Consider the following 12,168-nt stretch of genomic DNA (forward strand, 5'->3'; position numbering starts at 1 on the left):
CAATTTCAATGTTCAGGCGTTTCATACACTAATTTTAATCTACAGAGGGTATAATTTTTTGTGTATCATCATTTGGATGTGAATCAATTTATTGGCCATGATGTACTTCGCTTTCTTCTTGGATTATCTCCATGGGTTAAAAAAAATACAAAACAATCATATTTTTAATGTACAACTATGCCCTGTTTAAATAATTTTTGTCCATTATAGACCATAGTGTTTTCACTTTTTTTTCCACGTAACCATAAATCATAATAATATCTAAACCTAATTAGTTTCATATTTCCGTGTTTAGTCGCCAAATTCTGATACAATTTCACTATACAATATTAATATTAACAATTAGGATTTGGTTTATTAATAGAAATTAGTTGCTTCGTCCCTAGCTTCTAGGAGAGAGGGAAGGCGGTCAGCAAAAAAACCTAAAAAAAACCAAAGACTTTTAAAAAGCATTCCTGAAAAATATAATCAAGATAGGTACATTGTACCTTGTTGTCCTAGGAATGATTATGCCAAGTTTGAAGTCTAAAGGACAATTAGCATATGCCTAAATTAACGATGAAAGCTATCTGGTACGAACGTACGGACATATTGGACGGACGGACGGACTCTGATTATAGAAAAGCCTAGCTTTGAAATAATTAATTCTAAGCATTAAAAAATGTACATCATTTTACCTTTAGATAGTATTACCAAAATATTATGTACATGTTTTTTTTAAAAGTTGTAAAAATGTTGAGTAAAAATATGGAGGGAGGGGACATTGAACCGCAAACTATACTGGTACACAAAGTTTTGCTTCTATTAAATCTGGCTTGGTTGGTTTAAAATAGCAATATCCTCTTTATAATTTACTAATAATTATCATTATTATAGAAGGGGTAATTATGTTTATCAAAATTGTGGTTATACATTGTCTCATCCCTTTAAATCTCTGAATAATATAAAGAATTTAGAACAATCTTTAATGTTGTGAAAACTTTGTAATGTGAACCTCTTAAGATTTATTAAAAGTTTTGAACAAGTAATATGATGTTGTTTAGTTTGGTTGCGGTTATGTGTTGTGGATAAGAAAATTTCACGATAAATTTACATACTATCATTATCAACAAAGTTACATTGCAGTTAAGTTGTAGTTAATATGTAGTTAAAGTTATTTGTCAAAAAGTTTGGCGCTAATAGTTATGAACAAACAAATTAAATTCATGGAAAGTACCCAAATAAAATACTGTTATAAAACTTTGGGTACCAGTCGAAATTATAGGCAAATGTCCCCTCCCTCCCTGAAAAGTTTCCCATGTTAATTTATGACTCTCCTAGATGCCAAGTGCTCAGTCGCTGGTTATGTAAATAAGTAATATTTTTGGCTTGTTTGTTAAGATATCGCAAACTTCCAAGCCAAATAAGTCCCTTTTGTGGGAAGCTTAACATAGGTCCTAAGAGGACATTTTGCTATTTTAAGGTAAAAAAATCCTTTAATTTTAGCAAAGAAATTGTTAAGTTAATCTGTAAATCTGGTTGTATTCATAACAATTGGTTTGCAAAAAGTTCTGCTTCAGTACTAATTTTGTTTATTTATAAAGTAACTCTAAATAGAATAAATGCATCGAGTAAATAAAAAAAAACTTTTTAACAAAACTAACATTTGACGAATAGAGATATAAATGAATCAGATTTGGAGTCTTACTGGAAAATATTTTGTTATTTCTAAAAAATAGACCCTCTACTTTCAATTTCAGCCCAAGAAAAAAAATGTAAGTCAATATGGCAATTTTTCTAAGTCGGATGAACCTTCTCTGGACCTTTAGAAAGATTTACACTTAAGGAGAACCATATCAATATTATTATGCGGTTAGCGGCATAATAAATATATAAGTAAACATATATAACCCAGACAACTACCTGGTTCCATTGGTGGAAACCTTTTTCGTCTGCTAGCACATTGTTTTCTGCTCTTTTGCAGTGACTTGGGTGTATTAATATTTTCGACGCTATTGACTGATATTTAAAAACGAATTTAAAGTCATGGAAGGGTCCCCAACCCGTGGACATACAGTTCTTTTACCCCTACCCCCTCTATTCTTTTACTTTAATAGCAACACTTTTAGGTATAGAATTATGTAAATATATTATTCTTAATGTGTACTATCCCTGAAAGTATACGGGGGTCATCCCAGCGTAAAATGTAGGAAGTTGACGCACAAGCTCTTTTTACAACACAGCGACAATAATAGATATGCTAAAACTAGATGATCAATCTGTTAATTAGACCAATAGTAAATAAACACTTTAATGTCAGGTCCAACAGCAAAATCTCTCCTTTTCTATCCAAACACCCGGGGTATTAGGTTAAGTAACACCCAATAAACAACCAACTCTTTGATTGAAAGTCATAACTGTGCATGGTAAAGAAATTCGCTGGTTTTAGCCAATGCATTCTTTCAACTCTATTAATGTCTGGCATCTGACATATCAGCAATAAGAAACATTTTTAACAATTTTAGTTCGTCTGCTTGAAATTACTTTTTAGGTAGGTTGGATTATTGTGTATGATTGATGACTATCTAGGAGAATAAATCTATTACAACGACACTACTATTTCAATATATACGCGATAGCACCAGGGGATTTTAAGCAGTTTTATGCAAGAAAAAAATATTTTCTAATAAAAATAGTCATAAGTTCAGTTAGTTTGTTAATAGTTCTTATCAAAACAAATTATATTTTGTATAAAGTCCATATTAACCCCTGCAAGGGTTTGAATCTGTAGAATTTTATGCTTTGTGGTTTTAAAAACATCAGTTAGCTTACACTTGACGTCAATTCTGGATTTATTTTAAATCAAAAGTGTCAAACTATTTTTTTTACAATAAAAATATATATATTTTTACTCAAGTGACAGCTGCAATGTTTACTCGAGCTGCTATATTTCTGCTGTTGGCAGCTGGCTGCTTGGCTGACACGATGCTGCCGAGTGGGAAACGGCTGGTTAGAAGAATTAAGCATCACAAAGTAATTTTTTGTTTTCGATTTTTAAAAAGCAAAGTTTTTCTAATAAGGATCAGTCAGTCCGTCCATACGTAACGGCTAGCTATTGTAAATAATTTAGGCATGTTATAATTACCTATCGAATTTAATCTTTGTATTTTGATTGCTATAATTACCAGAAGTCGGTAAGTCTATAAAGCATGTTGATTTTTCATAAGATTTAATTATTCATATAATTTCTAGAATAATATTACTAGGACTATTAGGCATTATGTTCTTATGTTTGCCTGATTTGTTGAGCTTTGTTTTTTGGGTGTTGTTATTCTTGATTAATAGTTAAATTTAAATAATTAAATTTATTTAAAACCAAATATAAAACATAAATTTTACATTATTACATTATAGAATTTCTCTTACAAAATTTAGGGTTACATATTATTAAAAGCAAACAATTCTACAATTAGGGTCTTATTGTTATGTACTAGTATTAGGTTGGATTTAGAAAGCTAAGCAAATTGTTTTAAGAAAATCCGTATGACCATTTTAAAAATGCTGATTTTATAATTTTGTGTGTGATATAATTATCCTGTTCATCGGTTTTTAAAACAATGATTTCTATGGTAACAAGATGCAACATTTTAAAGGGAATCAATCAACTCAAAAATTAAATCGGATAAAAGAATTTTTTGAATCATTATCTTATATTAAGACTTATTTAGTTTTTTTAATATTCTGCTTATTAAGTTATGATACTCTACAAGTATTAATGTTCAATTGATCTTCCGTCAATTTAAGCTTCGCTTCTATGTATGAATTCATCCTTGTTTTCTTTAATAAAGAATAGCTGTGTTTCAAATTGTCCTTGATTTATTAATAATATTTCCTTTTCATTGCTACCCTTGTGAACATTCTCTTTAGAGAAATCTTTCACACACTTTTTGATAAGTAAATAGATGGATTTTTTTAATGATATAAATAACAAGTAAAGAACCTAGTAAAAGTGTCTGACTCTGATTATGACATAAAAAAAAATTGCCAATGAGAGGCCAGTATACACTGTAATTGACTAATGGTAAAATTTATAGTGGCCTTTAATTGTTTATTTTTTTACGTTAAAATCTGAGTCAGCCACTTTTGCTAGGTTCCAAGTAAAGAAATAATAATAAAACTTATACAGGGTGAGTCAAATAAAACTGAGTTTTCCGATTTTCAGAAACAACCAGAAGGAATACAGAAAAAATAATTATATGTCCTTGTTCTCTGTACAAAAGCACATCAAACGTGTAAAAGGTGTTTTTCATTATCTCTAAATATGCGGCCTCTATGATAGGTGTATGGTGTCAAAAAATGCCTTGTGTGAAAAATGTTGATCAAGAAAAATTAAAATAACTCATCTATTTTGTATAAAAAAATCGTAGAATTTAAATATTAATTTAGAAAAAGGTCTAAGAAAAGTACCTAAATGAGTTTTAAATGTGAAATGCTTTTTGGCTTCTCACAAAAGCATTTTTAGAATACTGCAATTGGTCATTTTTTCACATTTCTTGATTGTGATCTGTTTTCAGTAAAAGAATTGTTTTAATAAAGTAGCTTAAAGTATAAAGAAAATAAAACCTTTTTATTTGACAAAAAAATCTCTAAAGACAAAAAAGTTAGAGAAGTTTGAATTTATTTTATATGAATGTTTTTTTTAAATATTGCCCTATTTTGATTATTAAGTTATTATGACGGATTATAAAATATAAGCATAATTTGTCAAAAGGGGGCGGGGATTTTGAAGATTAAATCAGGTCATCATCTGATAATCTGATTTATTCTGTGAAAATTTTATTTAAATAAATTGTATTTTTAAGATGTTAAATATTTAGAATCTGTTGAATAAAAACTTTAATGAATAAAGAATATGTTTGGTCATCTGTTTAGAATGGCAGAAATATTTTGTTAGAAAGAAATCTACTTAAAAAACACAAAATAATAGACGAAAAAGTCATCACACAAACTTTTTGAAATCTTAATTGCTCTAAAAAGCGCCGTTGTTTTTAGAAATATTCAAAAACACCTTTTCTAAGTTTAATGTATATTTATATAGAAAACAAGAACCTATAATTGTTTTTTCCATATTCCTATTGGTTGTATCAGAAAATCGGAAAACTCAGTTTTTTTCTGATTCACCCTGTATCTAAAAATAAATAGCCTAAAATCAACACAAGACCTATGTAAATCTCTCATTAATGGAGAACTCAATCGTTTGAAATCTAAAACCAAAAAAAACTTACTACTTTATATTATACGAAGATGGTTGTCAATTTCACAAATAATTATGGATATGCCACAGTTATTCAAACACAACTACTTCTTTTTTATATTTAAATTATTGGTGAAAGGTTTGAAAATGCTGGTTTGTACTTTGTGTACTTGTATAATATCCAATATAATGTTCCCTGCCTCCCTGGAAATGAGAGGACAAGAATTGTAAAATCCAGGGCTTGGTAGCCGCGTGTAAGCCTCAGTTATATCGTCATATTATAACATTAAAATTCAGCTAGAAGTCTAATACTTTTCCTAAACAGACAATCAATATTTCCGAATTTTTTTTTGCACAAAAGTGGGTTTTAACTTGAGGCTTATGCGCAGCTTAGGCGCGGCTGCAGATCCCTGGTAAAATCCTCTTGTGCAAAATTCTTTTATTTGTATATCGAGTTTGAACGGACTCTGAAAGTAAAACACACTGCAAGGGCATAGTTGGTCAATCAAATTAGGCGAACGTGTACCTTAATATGCAAGAAACAGGATGTCTCTCTGTAAATCTGACTGTTTGTACTGAAAAATCTGGATAATATTTGCATCCTTGATGAGTATTGGTAAGGGGAATCATCACACAAGTTCAGTAGTCTATCTTAGATAGCGGCCGAGTAAATCACATTTTCTCCATTGCGTACTGATGGACATATGGACGTACAAAGTTTATTAATTATTTTTCAACAGAAGCTTTTGCATAATTAGGGCAAATCCTTCCATTCTAACGTCCGTAACAGGTAGCTCTTTTCGTTTATTTAGACATTAGACATGTAAGAATTGTCCTATCAATTTCAAACTTTGCATGATTTACGCAATTTTGTCATAAATCTATGTACAGTTTTGTTTAGACTTTACAAATTAATGTTCTGCTTATCAAGATCTGATACTCTACAAGAGTTATTGTTCATTTGTCCTTCTTTCTGATTTTATGAATGTTTTCATCTTTGTAAATGTACATTTTTAATATCATATTTGTAATGTTTTAGCAGAAAATATAAAATAAAGAAAATATTAATTATCTCATAGCCAACAAGACAGTTATTAATTCTATGATTGTTATTTCTATTTTCATAGAATTTTTTTACAATATAGATAAAGAATAAGAAAACTTATATTTTGTAGTCTTAAATTATATTATTGGCTATGCTACTAGGAGCATTTAAGGGTGCATGGGGGTGAGTTTGGGGTGTCGACCCTCCACAATCGATTTTAGTTTTTAAATAAATTTTTTTGTGATTTTTTACTAGGGATAACTTCTCTCTCCCTCCACCCCCCCCCCCCCCAAAAAAAAAAAAGAAGCTTTATGGGTCTAGAAAAGGCTTTACTGTTAACTGTTCAGCGGTTAGCTACAGACAGACACATATCCTGATACTTTTGAATTAGGAATGTATAACTATTACAAAACCTAAATCTAGTTTCTTTAATAAAAAATTTGCTTCAGAAAGTATGTTTTACAGTAACAGGATGTATGTATTTCTATAGGATTTTTTTTACCTTAAGGAGACTTCGGGTTCTAGACATCTCCACGCACCTTTAAAAATACTCCTTGTCTTATAATTGTCCATTCGCCCCATAGACTACCAACCCTTTGATTGCACGACCTTTGTCTAAAAAGTACCTACTGTGCTTGGTAATGAGTTGCGCCTGTTTTAGGCCAAGGTATTCCCCCTACTTTAACGATTTATGTCGCGCACCTGACATAGCAGCAATAGGATTAATGTTTAATGTCTTTAGTTATGACGAAGTGTTAAGCCAAGATTCGAACCTATCACCTCCCCAACAACGGACAGATGCGCAACGTGTTGATCCACGGTCAGGGGTTGAAAAAACTCTTAGAATAGGGCCGATTAAATGGAATAAAATCCACATGCAACCCTTGCAACCTTCCTGAATAACACAACCAGAGCAACCTTTATAATATATATATTCTAATATTGGATTTCTAAACTGCAGGATATGAGAAATCTATATTGTATTCATACTGAATCTTCAAATGGTTGCCTGGATTAAATTGTAAAATCTGTACTATTTCTGCTATAAATTATCATATGATTGTTTATATTTTCAATAATCCTAACCGCTGATCTTGTTAATTGCTGAACCGATATGATTCGAAGCTCTTTATAGTGCCTATTAAAAAGAGGATAAATTTAAAAGCTTTTGACTTCACATATGCTTTAAATGGTCTTAAGCTATTTTACTTCCTTTCTTGATGTTCGGGGGTAAGCAACTAGTTTTGATAAAAAGTATACCCTAACACAGAGAAAAGGGGTGGCTACACCCCTCTACGTGCCCATTAATCAAAACGCCCCCTGATATTCAGGGAGAAGTCAAGGTAAAAAAAACATCCCCCTTAAATTTAAAGAACGCTTTTTGGACTTTAAAGAATGTTGATTATGTAGAGATGATCATCTAGGAGGGTGTATCCACCCCCCTACAGCTCACACCCCCTTCGATTTTAGTTTAAGGGAAGTTTCAAAATTATCCAAATAATCTGTACAAATTTTACAATAAAACTTAAATGGCAGTTCAAACATATCAAACAAACACACACACACCAACATAATACCTATAATTTTGTTCTTTTTATGAGAAAGTGATGTTCACTTCTTTCTCTTCATTAGACTTATTTTTTTGTGATATTTGACAGGGAGGGATACGACATTGGAATGTAAATTATTAAATACCCAAAGTTTAAAAAACTTTGGGCACTTTTATTAAAGCTCGATTGGTTTGTTCTAAAAAGCTGTGTCAAAACTTTTTAATCAACCAATAATTTTGATCTACAGAAAGTGGAATTTTAATATTGACCATTAAAGTTGTACATCATTTTATCTCCATTTAGGGAGAGAAAATTACTCGAAAATCAGCCACGTGACGTCATAAAAATTAGGGATTATCCATCTATTTTTTAGGGGTTTTCTTTCCCACTTCTCCTCTCATCTCCCTCATTTTTATGACGTCACGTGTCTGATTTTTGAGTGACTTTCTCCAACTGCATCTCTATTGTTTTATCCCTAACTAGCGGCTTCGCCCCTAGCCTCTAGGGGCTTTGCCCAAGAGGTGATAAAAAAAAATTATTGCGAGAGACCATAAAGGACCATGGAAACTCCTTCAAAAAAAAAAAAAAAAAAAAAAAAAAAAAAATGGGGTGGATTTTTTGGTTTTTGGGGGGGTTGGGGGTGTCCCACCCCCCGAGAAAATAGCTTAAAACCACCACAGGACCAATAGGTAGATACCCTGAAGAGTAGAATCCGATCGGTTCAGTGGTTACCGAGATCTTAAGGGACAGACAGACAGACGGACGGACAGACGGTCAGACGGACAGACGGACAGACAGACATCGTTCTACTTTGTATTATAGATAGTGGGGCAACTGTCTTGTATAACAAATAAAAGTTTTAGCATGTTAAACTTATATTTTCTAATATTGTCAATCTGTCATTATGGCTTTTCAAACTTTGCTTTTATTTTTTTCTTCAAACTTTGGCCTTTTTTCCACATTTATCAATTGTAGCGAAGCTATTTTATGAATAAAGAATACCTGTCCTTGTAATCAAAGCATTTTAAGCTGCCAAAATATTTCTTAGGTATTTATTACAGTTTAAAATGAATGAAATAATACGTAGTGCTTTTAGTGCTTCCTGGGCTCGGCATCCGCGCGTCAGCTGCCTGAATGCTTCAGGGAAATCAACCTTAAAGCCTCCAAACGGGTTTTAATTTGAGGCTTAGTCGCCGAGCCCTGATTTCCTATGCACTGAAATGATCCGCGCGCCCTTCTTCTAATCTCCGAGGATTTTTTTTACTTAGATCCTCCAAGGTTCTATTCATTTAGGGTATAACTATCCATGCGGGGCTCTAATAAACTTTACTCAACCTGATATAGGTATAAAAATTAAGTCTTTTATATAAAAAGAATATTCATTTGCAACCAAGATATACTGTGAAGGAAATATTTTTCCAAATAAATAATTTAACTAAAAGTTAATGAATATACATTGATTTACTTACAATTTCCGCAAAATTTAAGATATTTTTATCTGATATTGCTGCGCCACTTATAACTATAATTTTACTTGTTATTACAAAACAAGTAATCGACATACTCAGATAATCTTAAGGGGTAAGACAATAAGCAATACATTTATTTACATCCTCAAAGATAATAGCATAAAACTTTGGGCACTATTGTAATCTATAAAACAAAGTAGAACGATGTCTGTCTGTTTGTTTGTCTGTTTGTTTGTTTGTAGCGAAGGATCTCGCTAACCGCTGAACCGATCAGGTTCTCCTTTACAGGGTAGCGTCTCATAGTTCCCGGGAAGGTTTGTAACTATTTTCTTGGGGGGTGGGACACCCCCAACCCCCCCAAAAGTTATAAATACCCAACTCCCCCTCCCCCCAAAAAAAAAATTAAAATAGTGGGGTCGACTAACCCCACCCCCCCAAAAGAAATTTTTTTTTAAATTTTTCTTTTAAATCTAAAATACGAAAAATTGGTTTGATCAAACCTCTTGGAGCAAAGCCCCTAGATGTTAGGGGCGAAGCCGCTAGTTAACAATAATGTAAATCTCTCCATAGATATGGTCTTCTTTCAGGATAAAAATGTTTTGATGATTGAATTGATGAAACTAGACCAAACCTTTTTAAAGAAAAAGAAACAAATCAAATCCTTCCTGGGTTTTGCACTCTGAGAGAAAATCACATCATAGTTTTACATTACTTGTCATTTATCCCTCTGGGACCCCCCCTCCTCATTTAGTAGTAGGGGATCTACTCTATAAGCGTTTATGTCTGTCATTATATATCTCTCTGTAATGCTATGGTGTACCGATTTAGATATTCCCCATACCTTTACTTAAAGTTTTTTCCTCCACTTTTCAATAATTTTCCCTCCCTTTTCTTCAGCCTTTTTTACCCTTTTTATACTTTTATTTCCCTTTACTTTTCTCTTTATCCCCCTTTCTTCTCATTCCCTTTCTCTAAGTCCAATTTATTAACAGTTTTAAAGTAAACGAATGAAGGAACATATTTACAAATCTTTGAGAATACTGCCCTAATTGCATTATAAGTTAAAGTGATACTTTCAAATTACTTTGAAATTCTTACATTTTAATTCCAAGGGGTCATTTTTATGGCCCAATTTAGGGTCTGTAGATATTACTGGATTGTTCCGATCACTTTAATACATTTCAGGAAAGTAATGACGGAGAAGAGAGCTGGCAGGGGGAGGAGCAGGGTGCTGCAGGCAGTACCAGGAGGGCGGGGTGGCCACCAGCTGCAGGGCAGGGTCAGGGGGAGGTGGAAGGAGGGGCACATGGGAAATTGGTTCGGAAGAAAAAGAAGATTTTGGTTGTCCCATCTTATAATGACAAACTAGGAATTGGATTTTTTCTTGTTAGTAGTAGTAGCGCAGCTACGCTATAATCAGGGTATGTCCGTCCCTACGCTCTTTCGTTCATAAGATACGGAAATTGTCATGTGTTACGTTATACAAATAAGTCCCAAAAGAAAGGATGAGAGGAGAAGTGGGAAAGAAAACTTCTAAAAATGGATTTATAGGTATTTTTATGACGTCACATATCACACCTCTTTCCGTTACGTTCGTTACGGTTAGCTCTGATCATTAGGCATGTTAGAATTAACCTATCAACTTAAAATTTTGCAAATTATTCCTGTAGCAGTTATGTTTGTATTTCCATTTTAAACATGCTGTGTTTGAAATTTGCTGATCCAAATTTTTTACAAGATTTACCATGATTCCTGAAACAATGTGTAATGAGCAAAATATATCTATTAAAATTAGTAAATGAAATAGTACATAACACATGTCTGAATCTATTACAGTGCCTCTAAATAAATTACGTTATACAATAAAATGACCAATGAGAGGCCTGTATAATTTTTACCATTTGTCAATTACAATTTAATGGTCATTTTATTATACGACGTCATTTTTTGGCGACACTTTATACTGTTTCCATATGTCCTATCTGTACATTTGTTTTGAGCTCTGCTTCCATGGATGTTGTCATCCTTAGTTTGTAAGGAATGTGTGTGAAAAAAAATATTAGAATTGTAAAAGTATTTCCAACAAAAGTCTTTAGAACAAAGTATTTAATCAATTACAAAAGAATGTTTTTTTATAAAATAGTTCTATAAAAGTACACAAGAAAGAAAAAATAGTAAAACCCCAATGAATATTTGACTTTTTTCTTTTTAAATTTGAATATTTTTCTTTTTTTAAATTGAAACGAGGGGAGGGTTGTTCTTTCCTGTGATTTACCCCTGTGACCCTGTAGGGCCTCTTCTACCTGAGTTGCACAAACCCTCCGGGGATATCCAGTGCCTAATGTAACCAAACTTAACCTGAATTTAAAATAATAAATAAATAAGCACCCCCCCCCGTATTTTAAATTTTTTCAAAGGAGGTAATTTATATTTTAAGTTAAACCACCTATTTTTTTTTAGGTTTCCTAACCCTATACTTTATCCATAAAATGGAATTAAATTTACTTTAAAAAATCACATACTTTTCTTATTCAAAGCTTATTTATAAAAATCTAATAAATTTAAGGAAACCAATTTAATCACCATGCTGACTTTACACCAACCTACAACCAAAGCAATATGAGACCGCCGCAGGGCTATGCGGCCCAAGGGTTGCTGCGACCAGAGTCTTCTGGATTCATGAATACACAGCTGCCGCAGCCACCTCAACCCAGCTATAATCGGCAAGAAACAGTTCCAGCCAAACCGGACGAAGCTAAACGATGTAAGAGGATTAATTATTACATAGTTTCAAAAGTGTTTTTAGTAAGTTTCAATTTGGTAAATTATTTCAGCAGTTTCCCCAAAAAGTGCCAAGCGAGCACAAAATCC

At 32.4% G+C, this 12,168-nt stretch overlaps 1 protein-coding gene across 1 annotated transcript in view; it reads left to right on the forward strand.

Annotated features, from left to right (window-relative positions):
• The first annotated feature begins 2,834 nt into the window (after window positions 1-2,834).
• The window catches only part of LOC145312134 (uncharacterized), a 94,946-nt gene continuing 85,612 nt past the window's right edge, over window positions 2,835-12,168 (forward strand). Inside the window, exons 1-3 of the mRNA XM_080151278.1 lie at window positions 2,835-3,012; window positions 10,483-10,664; window positions 11,862-12,061. Coding sequence (XP_080007404.1) covers window positions 2,908-3,012; window positions 10,483-10,664; window positions 11,862-12,061 — 487 coding nt within the window. The 5' untranslated portion in view covers window positions 2,835-2,907. The remainder of the gene's footprint in view (window positions 3,013-10,482; window positions 10,665-11,861; window positions 12,062-12,168) is intronic.

Source organism: Acartia tonsa, chromosome 2, assembly GCF_053477335.1.
Source record: "Acartia tonsa isolate MP-2025a chromosome 2, ASM5347733v1, whole genome shotgun sequence".
In the NCBI taxonomy this organism is placed as follows: domain Eukaryota; kingdom Metazoa; phylum Arthropoda; class Copepoda; order Calanoida; family Acartiidae; genus Acartia; species Acartia tonsa.